Raw genomic sequence first — 17,461 nt, forward strand, 5'->3', positions numbered from 1 at the left:
AATAGAATCGTTTTACATTGCGTTTTCGCGAGGATGGACGTAATCGAATTTTCACGTCCTACGCCAATGTGCGCAGTGCCGAATACGCAAACGCAGAAATCCTTGCGCAGCAACAGGCGTCGTAGGATCGAGCGTAAAATTAGGCAAGTGTGTCGCTTTCCATGGGGCTACTTAAAACGCACCTGTGGATACCTCGTAACTCTACGTGTTTCCGGTTTTTAGTATTTTTATCAAGCAAATTACGAGGTTAACGCGAAAATCCTCTTTACCACTAGAACATCGATCAGCAATCGATTTAATGGAAATGGTTTTTCGGTGCCTAGGTTATGAGTGATGTTTATGAGATGATTGGTCAGTGATATTCTGTAACTTATAGTGAAAAGAAAATTTGAAACTGTTCGAAGAATGAAACACAGAGTATCGTTTAAATCGATGATCGACGGGGACCGTTTCATCTAGAAAGTTTCCCCCAGGATCAGAGCGTGACAAAATTACTTTAATCCACGATGGAAACAGAGCGTGAGTCGAACGAGTAAGAGTTTCACGAGCACGAATATCGAGCATTCTTTTTCCCACGCTGGTGGTGTTTGACGATCGATTGTTATCGTTCTTTCTTTCTTTTCTTTTTTTTTTTTAACTAACGAGCATAACTCTACCTAAGATCAGCATTTTATGTACAACAATATTATTTTCATACAGGGATACTTTCTTTGATTAAAATGTTAAACAAGCGAGCAATAATTTGTTTCATTCTCTGTCAGTACTTTCGTCTCGTACGATTATCGATTAGTTCGGGACACATTTGTTAAATCTATAATTACTCGATGCTTTGATACTTGCAACGATCATTCATTTCATTCGTTTTTATCTCCTTAGAGCATTCTACTATGTAGGGTAATACCAAGTCAAGAATCTTACTGTCGAGAACGCAAGATTGAAATTGTCGACATAGAAGCAATTGAAAATTTCGATAGACAGTTTCAACGCGTTTCAAGTTTTTCTAACCACATTTTCACGTTTCATTCCAGTTAACTTCGTTATGCTCTCTGATGTCTTTATTAATGTTAGCAGTCCTACCAATATAATATTTATCGGTGACGACAGCCGTAAATGTTGTTACCAACTGGCATCAAGATAAATATTTCAACAAATTGTATACGTATAATGCTTTCGTATAAAAATACAAAGAAACCTCGTATTTTTTATATCACACACGTCTGGTAACGCGTTAATTAATCCTAACCTAACACTGCGTATTCGCTATTTTGTTCTCGCGTATACACGCGTTGTTATAATTACGTCACGGTCCGACGATTTCTACTTTACGTAATTCTTCGCATATTGCTTCTATATCGACCATTTTTTCTTTTTTCTTCGAGCTTCTAGTATTCTTCTGAATCGAGTTAGTAGAACGATCAAGGAACGTCATTTTCGGGGTCAACCCAGTAATCATGAATCAAAGTTAGTGGAACACGATGCACGCGCAGACTCCTTTCTTGCGCAGTCTCAAATGTTTCAACGGAGGAAACATCTGTCATCGACGTTGCGAAATTGCTTTCAATTTGCCGAAAAAAAATAAAACAAAAAAAAAATAGTGTCGCACGTTTCTTGTTCCCCACGCGAAACCTGCAAGTCAGCGTAAGTAAATCGTACATCACGATACTCGCACTTCGCGCTTCAATCTTCTTATGCTCAATCTGGTGATCTAATTTTTCAACAACGCGCGAATTATTTATATAAGAAAAACATAAAAGCTAAAATTGCATCTTCATATATTCGAATAAATTTTACACGAAGCACAGACTGATTCGACTGGTTCGCCGAGTGAGTGAAGTTTCACCGTGAAATTCTCTACACCCTACGTTGTGTTTTAATGCAAAAATAGTTTTCCAGTTGGATCGTCACGTCCGCGCGAAGCAGCCGGGGAGTTCCTCGACCTTAAGGCGGCTACCTACTATCCAGAGTCCACGCGAGCGCTTCGTGTTCATGGCAAAAGCAAAAGGTGTTAAATATGTACCAGGCATGAGGTACTGCATGTTCATCGCCTCCTCGCGCATTCTCTCGCCCCTCAAGCAAATCGCCGCGGCGCTAAACAAGATCGCGCTGACCAACGACCAACCGACGCCGACCCAAGCGACCACGTACGACCAGTCGTACGAGATTAGTGAGTTGTCCTTCAGGACCTAGAATCCGCGTCCAAGAAAAAAAAAAAAGACACGGGGGATGTTAGTCCAGCCGTTTCAGCGTTTTCGTGTCACCTGGCATGATGTATTGAACGTTCTGCGCCTGCTCGCGAGCGTGTTCCCGCCGTAGGCAGGACGCCGCGATCAGGAATAGCGTCATCGTGCCTAAACACGTGGCCACCCCCAGCCAGGCAAGGTAAAATGACCAGCCGTACCACTGCACCGCGTTGTCCCTTAAAACCTGCGGGCAAAGTACTCTTTGTACATTTTTCAGTTCTCCGTTTGGGATCGTTCCTCTCCAGCCTTGTCTGCCTCCTCCTCAGCTCTCATCTCTCCGGATCCTTTCTGGATATCCTTTGAAAAAGTTGCTGCGAGAAAGTTGTTAACCCTTTGCACGACACAACAGAGATTGATTCTACAGGTACCGTGCTATGGAGAATTTTAACCCTTCTAATCCCATTCTGGAAAGAATCTTTCCAATTAATAATATGGTTAGATATGGATCATTTTTAGGTAGGATGAAAATTTCATCTAAATATCCCAAAAAATGTAGCATCTGGAAATTTGTCATCCTTCTGTCTCTCCTTTGTTATTTCTAACTTTGTTAAAATGTAAAATTGACATTAATTTTTGCACTTCGGTTTACACCAGTTTCACTGCAAAAGTGTGCTAGAGTTGCTGGTTGATTGTATAAAAAGATGCTCAGAGTGCAAAGGGTTAATATTGAGTGAGATGAACCAATGTGTAATATTGGATTGATTGGACTAGCATTTTGTATTGGTTCACCTCACTTGAATGAAGTATATCTCTGAAAACGAGAGAATGTATGAATCTGAGAGATTGTATTTGATTATGTTACATCAAGATGGTTCAGATCTTCCCGATAAGCAGATAGAAATATTTTCGTAGCGTATTGAAAGCAACAAGCTACTTTCTAAGTTGCACAAGTCCGTTGCGGTTGCGAGTGTTTATCGCATCTTGATGCACACATTAATGGACATGATACCGACAGCGGAAATTCATAGACAAATGATGTAACCAATTTTCACAGGTGATTGCTTGAAAAGCGATAACCGGTGCTGAGTGAAAATGTCAATAACATTCTTAGGCTGGTTTACATGTGTTTGTCGTAGGAACCGGTGTCGGATTATATATAAAAAAGTGTTATTTATGGTGGTAAAAAACGGTGACTTACGTTGCTCCATTGTTGGTAGTATTCTTCTCCGACTATTTTCTCTTTCTCGTAATATTCCACCCCGTGCCAGAGACCCATGGCGCTAGCGCTTAACAAGCCTACGTTGTCAGAAAATTTTCCTTTGTAAATTTGGTATAAGAAATACTCTCTTTTAATCTTTCCCAAGAATTATTTTTTCTCAATGGAAAATTCAATAGTTTTTGATATTTTAATGAGTGAACAATGTGAAGATATCCAAATCTTTTTCAAGATTTATTTTTTCTCAATGGAAAACAGTATTTTTGATACTTTAATGAGTGGAAAATTTGAAACTAAATCTTTTTCATAACTTATCTTTTTTTCAATAGAAACCTCAATACTTCTCGATACTCTAGTGAGTCAGAAATGTGATAATATCCAAATAGTTTTGCAATGAAACAGGCTAGAGTATGCATTGAATTTATGAAACCACTAACATGCTAGCAACATCAAGATTGCGGTGGCTGTGATATTTCCTGGTGACCTCTTCCAGCAGCCCACCACTCCCGTCCAGAATGCCGTAAAGATCGCAACGAATCCCACTATAAACAGAGCTATCACAGATCTGCCCATGTCTGAAAAAACAATAAACCAAGCAGTGTATGAAAGTAACCAGTATGTATAATCCCGATGAAATCGAGTCAATTATATTTCCATTCATTTCTACGTACGAAGTCGAGTCATTGCATCGTCGGAGAAGCCCCTCGTAAGATTCTCCTCGTCGGGAATGAAGTAATTGATGTTCATGCAGTGCGTCTCCACAGGACTTAGGTACGTTTGAACTGTAACAATTAGCAGACGAAAGGGGAACTCGCATTAATTCTATACTTCGAACTGACACTCTCCTCTCTACAACCGAAATTGCGCAAAACCTCGCGAATTGCGAAAATCGATGAAGTCTGTTTAAGGAAGTTTCACGGTTGTCGACGATTAATTGGACAGTCATGGAAATTTGCCTCGGAGACGTTCTAATTACGCACGTGTCTAATGGCTGGTTACAACACGGAGAGGCTCTGAATTCTTCCACTCTTCGAATTGCATACGAAATAGTCGTGTTACGTTCAACATTTTACCAGACCACTTTCCAACAGAAGATCGAATAGGGAAATGATGCAAAGTTCTAGAGCACCGATGTGCAACCTTTTCTTCGCAACGAGCCAAAATTGAAAAGCCAATTAACTGCAACCTTAAGAAACCTACATCGTCAATTAAAAAATTCTTAATTCATAAAAATCAATTAAAAAATTCTCAATTGATAAAATAGAACTTTTCATTTTCAACATAGATAATAAAACTTCTTTTTAAATTTTATTTTCTGAAAATTTAGGAGCTGTTACTGTTGACACTATGTTTACTTACACAGATACCATATGGCGCCTCCACAGATTCACATATTTTGCTAAACGAAAAAATTTTCTAATCCATCTCACTGAAGTGTGTTCCACAAAGAATTTCGGCGGCTCGAAAAGTTCCTCATTACTAAGGACAAGGAATATAGGCAGCGTCAAGACTAAACCGCGGGTAAAAGTTATTACTGCATGAAACGAAGTGATTTTTATACGGTCAGAGCAACATTGTAATCCGATAGGCGGCTCGAATCAGCCGTCACGATAATTCCATCGAGTGGAATTGAATTCCTCGGCTAAAAGGTGTCGGTTCTTTTTTCCAATACAGCCCTGGGTGTATCGTGCACACGCGTATCGAAAAGCACGTGACCCAGAATGCAATGCGCTATCACCGGCTGCAAAGTAGACACCGTGTGTGTGTGTATGTATACTTCGTACGAGCTGGCTGGCGTGCTCGTTGTACACCACTAGTCTTTCGTGGACAACGGTACTCCTTGGTCATTCCGAATCTACGAAATACTACTTTCGAAAGGCATTTCACGCGGGTGAAATGGAGAAAAAGTCGCGACGACGTCGCGATGCTTTCACGGTTCTCTTACAGTTTTCTAGGAATTGGCCAGCCGAACAAAAGTGCGATTGTTTTTAATTGCGAATCGTCGACCTTTTCCCGACACGATCTCTTCTCGATTCACTTCGGGTACCATTCGTGTGGAAAACACTTTCGAGATCCTTTGCCTCCTCGTTAATTTTATTGCTCCTTTCCTTTTTACTGTTGCATCGAGAGAGAGACGTGTTACGTCGACAGTTTAACCGATCGTGTCTCAAGATCTTTCTGTTCTTTCTCTTTTAATTATTCGTGGAATAGGAACGCAAAAAAAAAAAAAGGAAACGAGAATACTCGAGATTGTGTAAGTAGGCAAAAACGCAGCAGCGTAGTTCGCGTGTCTAATTAAGCTTTCAACGTCCCCAGGTGAGGCGTGTGAGGGATGCCGCGTGCAAATCAGCGCGTACCGTTTGATATATTTGAAATTCAGCCAGTGGAGGCCGTTTCCTCGACCTTCTTCGAATCTAGTTTCGCCTAAACGAGGCGCCATGCCAAGATCGTTGACTCGTGGCTAACTGTATACGTGTTACACGCGTTAAGACGGCACCTCGCCATTCAGGAAAACGAACCTAATCTCTCCCCCCATCGTTTTTATCACCGCGACAGGATACGTGGAAAAAATTCGAATAAAAGAAAAGTCTGGGAGGAAACCGGTCGATGACTGGTTTCCTCAAATTTTTCACCTGTGCATCCATGGTGGTCGCGCGCGCGCGCATACACCTGACCTCCATTTTGTAGGAAGATTTCTGCGTGATGGTGGAAATATCGATGAATATTTTGTCGCTAGGTACACAATAAGGTATTAACCTTAGATTTATATTTTAACGCGTTTAGGACGGTGTGACCCACCGTGGGTCATCGAGTGATGCTCGTGTTTGCAGACATGATGGGTCACTCTAGCATGATGGCAAAGAAGATTGGTCAGAGTGACCCACGTGGGTCATTGATCAATGCTCTTATTCACCGACGTGACCCACCATGGGTCATTTCAACATGGATGACAAAAGATTGAATAGACAGGTGACTCATCGTGGGTCATCGATCAATGGTTTTATTTACCCACGTGACTCACCGTGGGTCATTTCAACATGGATGACAAAAGATTGAATAGACAGGGTGACCCATCATGGATGCTTTTCTTTAACAACGTGACCCACCAATTTTAGTCATTCCAGCACGGATGATGTGTTAATTTAGTGTTAAATTATGTCACACCTAGAAAATGTTTTCGAACACACGTCCGTCGTATCTACTTGTCGATTTTCTTCGTCGGGGTGTTCACGTACGATCACGTATTCAAAGTGAATCAAATACGAAGCCGGAAGTGGAACGCCGGAAGCAAACGGAACGTTGAAACCGATAAGGAACTGGCGGTCGAAGAACGGTACAAGACGGTAACACGTGATGTATCGATCGTTTCGATTGTTTTCCGCTCAAACTAAGGGAACTTGTACATCAACCGTTGTTCCCGTTCCCGGAGAATTTCTCAGTGTATACTTTCTATTCCGTTTCCTTCGTTTCACGGTTCATAATAGAACCCGATATCGCACTACGAACGAACGATATACCAACGCTACTATATAACGAAAGAAGAATGAAAAAAAAAAAAGAGAGAAAAAATAGCCGTAGAATGAACTAGGCAGGGGAGGAGGTCTGCCACATTCATTGTCCTTTGATTCGTCGCGATAGAAGGTGCTCTTCCTTCGAAGGATACAGGTTCTTCTCTTCGTGAAACTCGAGACTTCCGGACAAACTGGAATCGCCCAGTATAGAAAATGGCCGCGTCTCTCTTCGTGAGAAAATGCGAACCTTTTCGTATAATGAGCCCATAGAATATTCAAGTTTCAGCCAGCCACCGGAATGAGTGAGCGTAACGCGCTCGCGCGCGAGCGTTGATAGGCGAAACGGGTGAACAGTAGCCGCTTATAATTCCGTGCTACTTTTCTTGCTTGGAAAATTCCAACGAATTTTCCTCGAGAAAACTGTGTCTACTTCTTTTACAATTTAAACATATCTTTTATTAAATTTTTTTAAAACTAACTTTAACTTTTATTAAAATCCACAAAGATTATTAACCATTTATTTCTAACATTAACATTAAGATCTTTAACAATTCATTTTTAAGATTAAGATTTATAACAATTCAGGCAAAACATTGTTACCTTTTAAACTCTGTTTCAGCGTTCTCCCTTATAAATTCAAATTTCCCGCGAAAAAGGAGCGCATTCAAAATGCAAATAGATCTATTCGTAATGTTCCTAACGATCCATCTAAGGATCTAGGTGGCAAAAAACGAATTCCTCGACCGAAATAAGCGTCTGTATCGCGTATAATTTAAGCACATTATCTTTGTTTATGGTAGATATGAATACACATCTATGAATAGAGAAGCGCTAGTCGATGACAGACGGGCAGGTGCATCACGTTGATTCAGTCATATATGTTACGTGGCCCGCATAACGCCGTCGTCATTGTCCCCGTGGCTTTTACACCGTGATGAATTTTTCTGTAATCGTCGCGACGTTTTATCGACCCTGTTGCAACGCTACACGCATGGCGAAACAACGATCGGGTCCCTTAACGTGGCGTGTTCGCGATGAGAAAACGATAACAGCTAATCGTATACACAGGCGAAGACTGGGAAATGCTGTTCTTTGTTGGGAAGCTGCTATGCACTTGGCTCCCTTTCACGAACCTGGCTTCTTTTATCATGCAAACGAACTTTCCATTCGTCGATCGACCATTGTGCACCGGCTCCTCGTTAAACAGATGGAAAACTACACCTGAGAAGTTTTTTTTACCTCGGAAAAAGGAGTTTCTAGCGTTTGATTAGGTAAATTGAAGGAAGTGTTGTGTGGTCCATGTAGTTTGGTTTTTGAAAAGAGGAATTTTTAAGGGTGAATATACAGGGTGGGCCAAATAACGTGATCAGTAGACGATTTTTATGCAAATTTGTATTTTTGAGAATGTAGTGAAAAGGAGACTTAGGGTAGAAAATTATTTTAGCTACCAGGTGTTAGAAGAAGCACTATAATTTGGATATTTTGAATATTTCTTTCATGTTACGTGCATTCTGTGCAACTTTTTACCTTTAAATTTCCTGTAAATGCATTCTGTGCAATTTTGTACCTTTAAATTTCCTATGAATGCATAAAAATTCGCAGTATAGTGTTCGCCTTGTTAGTAGATCCATAAAAATTTTGTTGTGTCGCAAAATATGTTTCAAAGAGTCCTCCAAGACAATTATAGTAAATTTTATACTAATCTTGCACCTTTAAATTTCCTATGAATGCATAAAAATTCGCAGTCTAGTGTTCGCTTTGTTAGTAGATCCATCAAAATTTTTTTGTGTCGCAAAATATGTTTCAAAGAGTCCTCCAAGACAATTATAGTAAATTTTATACTAATCTTGCCAAGTTTTTCCAAATATTTTTGCATGTTTCGAAAAATATTATATGCCCTCGATACCCTTCTAAAACTCACACCCAAAAAAGTCTACAAAATTATACATAAAAAAAGACCGAAGGTAGACTTGAAAACTTCTTTAAAAAAGAGCCACAGAAAAAAGTCTGAGGTCATCGCCTTGAAGATCCTTCGAGATCGTGTCCTGTATGACAAGTAAAATTTTGATCATGCTAGGCGGACCACCCTGTAAATTCGAGGAAGTAAATTTCCATTTTGGTTGGTTTTTGTTACTTTGTTAAGGATCGCTGAAAGCAGGTAGAGTGGACGGCGACCATGCATCATTACCGTAGAAAGTTGAACGGAAGAAAAGGCGTTGCGATTCACCGGCTATCATTCACTGCTATCCCTTACGACAGATTTTCATCACAGTTGAACGCGTTCGTGGTTGCCAATCCGCTCTACGAGACTGTTCCACCGTGCGAAATTTTATTTCCTCCGTGTCATTTCACGCGTTCAACAATTTCACGCGTTCAACAATTTCACACTGTTTGAACTAACGTGAACACACATACACACACATCTTACCAACCGGCACCCCTTAAATATCAATTTTTATTCATTGTGTGTACGTTAAATAATTGACACGCTAACCAGGTTTTACACATCTATAAACATTCTCTGTGCAGTGTCAAAACTATGCCAGCATGGATCACGTTTTCCATTGGAACAAACGTTCTCCACGTGGCGCGGGAGAGACAGTCATTCGAGTCAATATTAACTAAGCAAACTCGTCGAAACTGTAAAAGACAGACCGTCTCCTCTGGACCATCACGTACGACGTCGTCAATTTCTCGTCTCCTTTCTCCACCAACTGCGTGCAACCGACGAACCACCGATTATAAACTCTTAACCTATTACGTGGGATCGGATAACCTGCGACATTACGGGTATCGTAACGTAGAAAGTCGCGTAAAGGCCGGCGTAGGCTCTTAGGAACCAGGAAACTCGTGAGAAATCCATAATAAGACACTTTCCAGATCTTGTCACGGCTGTTTCCCCGAAAAACACCTCTTTGTTCGCCGAAGAACAATCCCATTCGGAACGTATTCGCGAGATATGGCGCTGTGATTGTGGAAGGAATTGAGGAAATCCACAGACCAACGCGAAATATTCGCGGCAGTGCGATATACTGTGTGTGCTCTTATCGACGTGAACAATTTCTGTTAAGAGTGTGAAATTTTGGGATTTTTTTTCTGGGCGGATTTATTTCGGTCTTCGAAGCGTTTTCTTTGCTGCGACTCTAAATTTGTGATGGAAAAATAGCGAGAAACTTGGAAACGAAAGACACAGGATCCTATGGATCCCATAGATAGACACCAATGCGAAAATTTAGATTTCTTTCGCTCTTCGAGGCGGAGACAAACGTGGAAAAGAAAGGACAGTGGATCTCGTAGATCCCTAAGATATACACCAACGCGGAAATTTAAATTTCTTTCACTCTTCAAGGCGGAGAAAAGCGTAGAAGAGAAAGACACTGAATCCTATAGATCAGTGTGAAATTTTCGTGGCGATAGACACTAACGCGAAAATTTAGATTTATTTCGCTTTCCATGCGGTGACAAACGTGGAAAAGAAAGACACTGGATCCTATAGATCAGTGTGAAATGTTAGTGGCGATAGACGCTAACGCGAAAATTTAGATTTATTTCACTCTTCGAGGCGGAGACAAACGTGGAAAGAAGGACACCAAATTCCACAAATCAAAGTGAAAATTTCGTACTTCAGAGTGAACAAACAAGCGAATTTCTGTAAATATTTCGCGGTAGTCTGAGAATTCCCTTATGGTAGATCGTTGATAGTAATCTCTTTATCAATCATTGCGCGTTAAACAGTGTCTAATTGATAAAAAAAAATTAAACTTGAAACGAAAGGCGAAAATAGTCATTTCTGTTTTAATTACTAAAAATTCTATATGAAAAATGAACTGAATTTTCATGCTTACCAGTCGGTGGTCTTTCTTTGGGATAGCATATCCTGAAGAGACCCTGCGTCCTCGTGTAGTAATAGTATTTCGTATTCATTTGCTCCACCAAGTGGCTCTGCTCGGCATGCTTGGCTGCATATTGCTGCAACAAAACAATTTGTCCGAATGATTCACGCTATCCACAACGATCCCTTTCCTTTTGTGCTTGCCTACCTGTTGCCTGTGCTTGCTTGCGATTCTATTAATTAATCACGCTGAATACAATCGAATCGTAAAACGGCAAAAATGATCTTGAAACGATGATAACCGATGAAAACGATAATAATGAAAACAAGGAACACATTGTTCCAGTGAAAATGTTAAACGATCCTTCCTTTTCACGAATGCAGATCAGCTCAATTTTATGGAAATATTACGGCCGTTAGAAAGTAAGAAAGCAAGAATCGCGATTCCACCATGGAGAATTTCTTCAAGGAATCAGCCTTTCAGAGTACTGTAGCCAAATGTTTTTCAATGCACGGTTGGAAAAAGTCGGCATAAATTACAAGAAATTATTCATACAACAGTTTCACGACTTCGTGCAAACACCAACGTTTCCCAACTTCAGACGATTCCATGGACGATCTAATCGACCTATTCACGAGTCTCTAGTTTGGCAAGAATTGATAATTGCGAGGATTATCAAGTTAGTACACGATTTTAAGAAATAGATTCGTCGATTACTTCAGAATACGATCGAGTTGATTTACGGAATGATCCAAGCTGTACATACGTACTTTCATTTCCTCGGCTTTTAATTTCATCCATATATACAAGATTACGAATTGTGGACACGTCTGCGATAAGATTCGAAACTCTAAGGAAAACCGAGAGAGACCCACATACAGTCTCCCACTAATATTCGGATACTCTTTAAAACAGTATAACTTCTTTACCTGAGCTTGTAATGAAAATTTAAAATATACGTTTTGTAGATCTATGTCAATTCTACACGTGCTGAAAATTTCATCGAAATCGCTTGATGGAGAAACAAGCGACAGGCATACATGACCTATTACAGCTCGAGGCCGAAAGTCGTGAAATAGTGCGATTTTCCCAATCTTTAATCGTTCGTAGCTCACAGCAACGTTGACCGATTTCGATGAAATTTTCAGGATATGTATAATTGACATAAATCCACAAAACGTATGTTTTAAATTTTCATTACAAGCTCAGATAAAAAAGTTATAAACAATGACCCTTACAATTTTCATCATGATTCCCACAAATTGCAATTTTTTCCAAATCTTTTGCACTCGTCATATATTATAGTATACCGATCCTTCTAACTTTTCAAAAAAAACTCAAGTCGGTAGGTCCAATTAAAAAAAAGTTATACCGTTTTAAAGATTGTCCGAATATTAGTGGGAGACACCGTACGTAGCACTCGTTGCTTCGGAGAATCACGTAGCGATTATCTCGTCGAAAATTTTTCGTCGGAAGTTACGTGTACCAGGCGAGGTTGAACCGTAGGTTTAAAAGGAGGAAATTGCGGAAGGAAAGGAAATCGTGGACGATACGAATTTTCAGCGTTTGAACAACGCGAACAACGTTATCCGTTCGCTCGGTCGGGGGGGCCACACTTCCTGAAGAAACGAAGAACGGCCGCGCGTGATCCTAGAAGAAGGAGGCTTAGAGAGCGCGTTTACTCAGCCGTGTCGGCTCGAGTTCCGGACTTTCTTGCGATCGAGGATGCGCCACGCATACCGCCCTCTAAATTAAATGTAATTTTAGATCTTATGACAGCCGGGACGGCAGAGCCGTTCTTCTGCATCGTCGGCCAAGTGTATGAGAGAATCCTTTTACGGTCTCTCCTCGGCATGGAAACGAGTTTCTAGTTTTCCTTTCTTACCGTCCTTTCCCTTTGCCTTTCTGTCGTTTTTTTTTTCCATACGATTGTAAATAGGAATTATTTGTGAAGTAAAAAATTGTATTCTTTTTTATGGTTGTTGAATAATTTTTAAATGGAAAGGTTAAGGTAATATTTAGGAGAGAGTTTCGTACTTTTTCTTGTTACTTTGTAACGAATATTTTTGGGTAACGTGCTAATTATTCCTGGATACACGGTTATTTGCTGAATTTCTGATGTGGCGGAACCAGGACAACGATGTTGCTTAAATCTACCGTGAATAACTAGTATATATACCCACGCTGCCACACGAGTGTGCTACATTTTTTAAAGACCTCTTTTTACCCTCCACTACGGACATTCCGTAAAATGTAACACACGCGTTTATATGCACTACCGTTTAAAGGTCTTAGGTCGTTTACCGGTTTTGACAAACTTTAATTATGTAACGTAAATTCCGTTTTTAGACTTTTTTTTCAACCTGTCTCTGATGTTCCGTATTATTTTCAAATTGAGCAACTTTTTTTTTTGTTCCATGAATATGAATTGAGACGAATGATTTTTTGAGTGCTCGAGTTTTTTTTTTCTTGTGTCTTTTTTAATCTATGTTGATATGCTCTCGTAGAATTCTTGAATTCAGTCCAACTTTAGTTTCTTCTTATTCCCCGAATTTAGTTCTCTTTTCGCAATACTGAAGATTTTTTTTCCATCGAATGTGTTCTGTATTACTTTCGAATTAAGTAATTTTTTTGGATCTCTGAAATTGGTTCTAAATTAAAATGATCTCCTTTAAAGTAGTCGCAACGATGATAACCACGTCATATTGTATCATCGGTGTTTCTCTTCATTTACGGAAGTATATCTTATCTCTACTTGGCTTATATAAACATTTAGCAGCGTAGTGCAGTAAAAATGTGAATAACGATATCATGCCTACAAGTTGTTGCATAAAAATCAACACGTAACACTGCGTTACCATCTATGAATTTAAATTGTATATGACCAAATCGCCTTAAATCTGTTCTATATCTATACACGGTGAATTATGCCGGTGCATCACCGCGTCCTCGACCAGAAAACCACTTACATCACCCTCCACGCTCGCGAATTCCCCGTAAGGAGATCGAGAGAGGCCACGTCACGGTAATTTCCAGGACACTTCTAGCGGGACCCATTTTGTAGAAAGTACAGCGGCGATTTTCTGATACAGCATCTCGTAGAAAGTGTAATAAGCCACGAGGGGTCGCACGGGAAATCTTCCAGCTGGTATGAATCGCTAAGAAGAGCGTTTTCGCGAAGCTCTCGAGGAACTCCTGTACGTTTTATAATGATAGTTACATACGTGTCTATATCGATACCTTTCTTCTTCCAACAAACTTCCAACACAGTGTTTACATCGTCTCGTAGATATCAAGATTCTTCTCTCATGTTTGATGGAATACACAGATACATTCTTCAATAGAATTTTTATTCCTGTTATTTTGCATTTAATTTGATCAATTTTTGAGGTCCTCAAGAATTTTTGATATAAATATCCAAGATATTTTGCAGGATCTTTTTTACCAGATTTCTGATAGTTTTCTGTCAGAATTGTTCACTGATACATTCTTGAATAGAATTTTTTTAATCGTGTCCTTTTGCATTTAATTTCAGTAATTTGTGAGATCATCGAGGATTTTTGAAATAAGTGTCCAAGGGTTGTTGAAGGTTTTTCTTTACCAGATTACTTTACAAAGTTTTAAGTTTTTTACCAAGTTTCCTTTAACACGGTATGTACACAGTGTTTCCTCTTGTAAGAGAAGATTACCTCTATAACAATCGTAATGGCGGCTAATAATTAGCGTCATTTACAACTAACGGTCCACATTCATCCAACTGACAAGGCTTTTAAACTCAGATAAGATCTGTGGAGAGTGATCTAGACAACATAGACTTGTACCCTTTTTGCTACCGTAATTTCTTCATCCTGGGTCTGCAATTTTGGTATCAAGAAACATGGCGGTGTGGTCAAGCGCCATCCAACTTTTTCTCCGGTAACTGTAAAACGCAGGAAGGAACTGTGTTTTTCCTACTTCCCCCCCTGTTTAGCGCCTTAACTCTCGCACGTACTTCCTTGCGAGCGTAATTCAGAAACTGGTTTCCTCTGAAAATAGCGTTCTCCCCGTTCGTGTTTCGGCGCGATTACGCTAAAGCACACCGATCGAAGTTGTATATCGGGGCCTCCCTATAATCGTTTCCAAAGAAACTCTCTGACTCGCGCGATTCAACTGGGGAACTTGAGAAATTCCGCGTCCCACGTTGCCGCTCGATTACAAAGCGATAATCGGCCTCTGAATACACGCTCGTTGCAAGATCCTCTTAACCTTGGTGAACACCCTACCCTCCTACAACATTCCTCTTCCACGGGAATACACAATAGGCGTGATGAATGTTCAACGACATTGCCACCTCTCGATTTTCTAACTTTTCTCATTTTTCTTTGCGCATTTTATCGACTTAACAAGTTTATTTATTCAGATAGACACGATTATAGATCATTCTGAGAGATTGTAAAAGTAGAGAGGTTTTATAAATACGTATTGAAATTTCGAATGGTAAGACAAAGAGCTAGTTTTTTTATTCAACGATGAATCATCAACACGAATTCCTTTCTTTTTCGATCGCTCCTAGAATAGAATGCGTTGAAATTACACATATAAAGTCAGTAAATCGAAGAAAAATTCGATGGACCAAAACCGGGAATCGAACCCACGACCTCAGATTGGTAGCCCGGGACTCTGCGCCCACAGCTAAAGCGGCTTCTTAATTTTCTTGTTATTACGCCTTTTAATAGTTGTAAAGCCCCCGAGTGAAATTACTTTCTCATGTTTATCGTAAATCGAGACTGTAACATTACCACACACACCACAAGACCGTCCGTTTATTAGTTCACGGATTACGATATCGCTAAAGCAACGATAGCACTAAGAAAACAGCATAGCACTATCTCTAGTAACCAAGAAACTCCGAGTCAGTTCCTCGAGTGATTACTTTTTCCCCAAACAAACGGTATCTTCTTTCTCAAACAGATTCGTTCCATCGAACACGACGTTTAACGCCGGAAAATGCGTCAGATTACACAATTAACGAACAGGTGAGGCACGTGTACACACGTTGCAACCGTAGAGAGAAAGAGAAGTGTAGGTTGTGGCGCGCGTGCAAGGTACACGTGAATCAACGGCACGTATAACGGGCGTACGGTCCTTAATCGTTTGTCACGTGCGTGGAAAAAAGGAAAAAGAAAGAGGAGAGCCCATCGAGGCCTGTCCAGGTCGTTCCAATCTGCTTTCACATCGTTGTTTCGCCACTGCTGTTCGCCTCGAGCGCGGGAACATCGTTGAGCCTCGGCGATTTCTTTGACATAGAAAGGAAAACGCGTTGAATGGGAATCGCGCGAGGCGTCAGAACACAGGAGGGCATACACCGTATATCTCTGCTTCGCCACGAGCCAATTGTCGCGATCACGAACCGTCCAAGCACCTCCTCGGTCTCTATACGTGGATCTCTTCTATTATCCCGCGGTAATTAAATGTCTTTTTTTTTTCTTCGCGGTGAAACTTAATATCGCGATGAAAGTGCGTTAATTAAACACTCGACGTTTTACTTTTCTTTCGTTTCGGCCGCTTTTACATTCACGCGTGTCTACTGTGACAATGGAAATTGTAAACGTTGATTGATTAGGTGGAGACTGAATTTGCTGCTTGTGGTAATTAGGCGTTGGAATATCAGCTTTTGGAACACTGTGATTTTCTAACCGTTCACAGTACCAATTTGTATTTTAACAGTGGAACTACCAAACTTCAGATTTCAATTCAACGATTATCGCTCTCCATAGGAAAACTGTAGTTTGCGCTCAAGTCTAATTTTTCCTACTGTGTCAAGTTTTCAAAAAAATCTGAAAAAATTCTGAGATGCTTTTCAAAGTCTCTGCTACGTTATACAATTGTTTAATATCACATTTGACTCCGCTTATTTTAGTGTTAACACACTTTTTGACAGTCCATAGGAAAACTGTAGTTTGCGCTCAAGTCTAATTTCTTTTTACTGTATTAGGCTTTCAAAAAATCTGAAAAAATTCTGAGATGCTTTTCAAAGTCTCTGCTACGTTATACAATTGTTTAATATCACATTCGACTCCGGTTGTTCCAGTGTTAACACACTTTTTGACAGTCCATAGGAAAACTGTAGTTTGCGCTCAAGTCTAATTTCTTTTTACTGTATTAGGCTTTCAAAAAATCTGAAAAAATTCTGAGATGCTTGTCAAAGTCTCCGCAACATTATACAATTATTCGCTCTCGAGAAATCCACAAATCTGAAATCAGTTAAACGTCCTTTCTCCGTTGGAAAGTGTAAGAAATGTTGTTACATTGGCTCTAACAAGCGGAAAACGCAAGGTATCGGAGCCGAGTTGGCATAATCGAGCCACGTATACCGGTGTGTCGCGGCTAAAGTAACAAGTATGCGCGGCGTTCGGCCACGTTACGACAACCTTGCGAATGATAAAGTGCGAAATATGCCGGCGTGGGCAGTAACGCGTAACCCTTGCACGTCAATGCGTGGGATGGTAATGGTCTGAGGCGGTGTTCTGTTAAAAATCAGACCAGATACAATCTTGACATAAATCGGAAAACGTCTTGTAGACAGTGACAGGAGAAAATCGTCTACCACAGCCTTTGCTTTTGTTCTCCTTCGAATTATCGACGAAAGAAAACATTTTGAAATTATACAGGTTAGCCTGAACGAAACGCTTGTCGAGTGGATTATTAGCGTGTCGCATTGTGCGTTTATACGGTGTCGCA

General features: G+C 40.3%; 1 protein-coding gene across 3 annotated transcripts in view; it reads right to left on the reverse strand.

The window, feature by feature from the left end:
* Positions 1-17,461, reverse strand: part of LOC108576647 — a 33,107-nt gene that overhangs the window by 1,181 nt on the left and 14,465 nt on the right. Inside the window, exons 2-7 of one of the 3 annotated variants that reach the window (XM_017939685.1) lie at positions 10,754-10,877; positions 8,098-8,103; positions 4,068-4,178; positions 3,834-3,971; positions 3,379-3,476; positions 2,018-2,183 (exon numbers count right to left, since the gene is read on the reverse strand). In XM_017939685.1, the coding sequence (XP_017795174.1) occupies positions 2,018-2,183; positions 3,379-3,476; positions 3,834-3,971; positions 4,068-4,178; positions 8,098-8,103; positions 10,754-10,877 (643 nt within the window). Of the gene's footprint in view, positions 1-2,017; positions 2,184-2,258; positions 2,425-3,378; positions 3,477-3,833; positions 3,972-4,067; positions 4,179-8,097; positions 8,104-10,753; positions 10,878-17,461 lie in introns of all 3 variants that reach the window. The other 2 variants (XM_017939683.1, XM_017939682.1) reach the window with 2 other exon arrangements.

The sequence above is a fragment of the Habropoda laboriosa genome, unplaced genomic scaffold, assembly GCF_001263275.1.
Source record: "Habropoda laboriosa isolate 0110345459 unplaced genomic scaffold, ASM126327v1 scaffold462, whole genome shotgun sequence".
Taxonomy (NCBI): Eukaryota; Metazoa; Arthropoda; class Insecta; order Hymenoptera; family Apidae; genus Habropoda; species Habropoda laboriosa.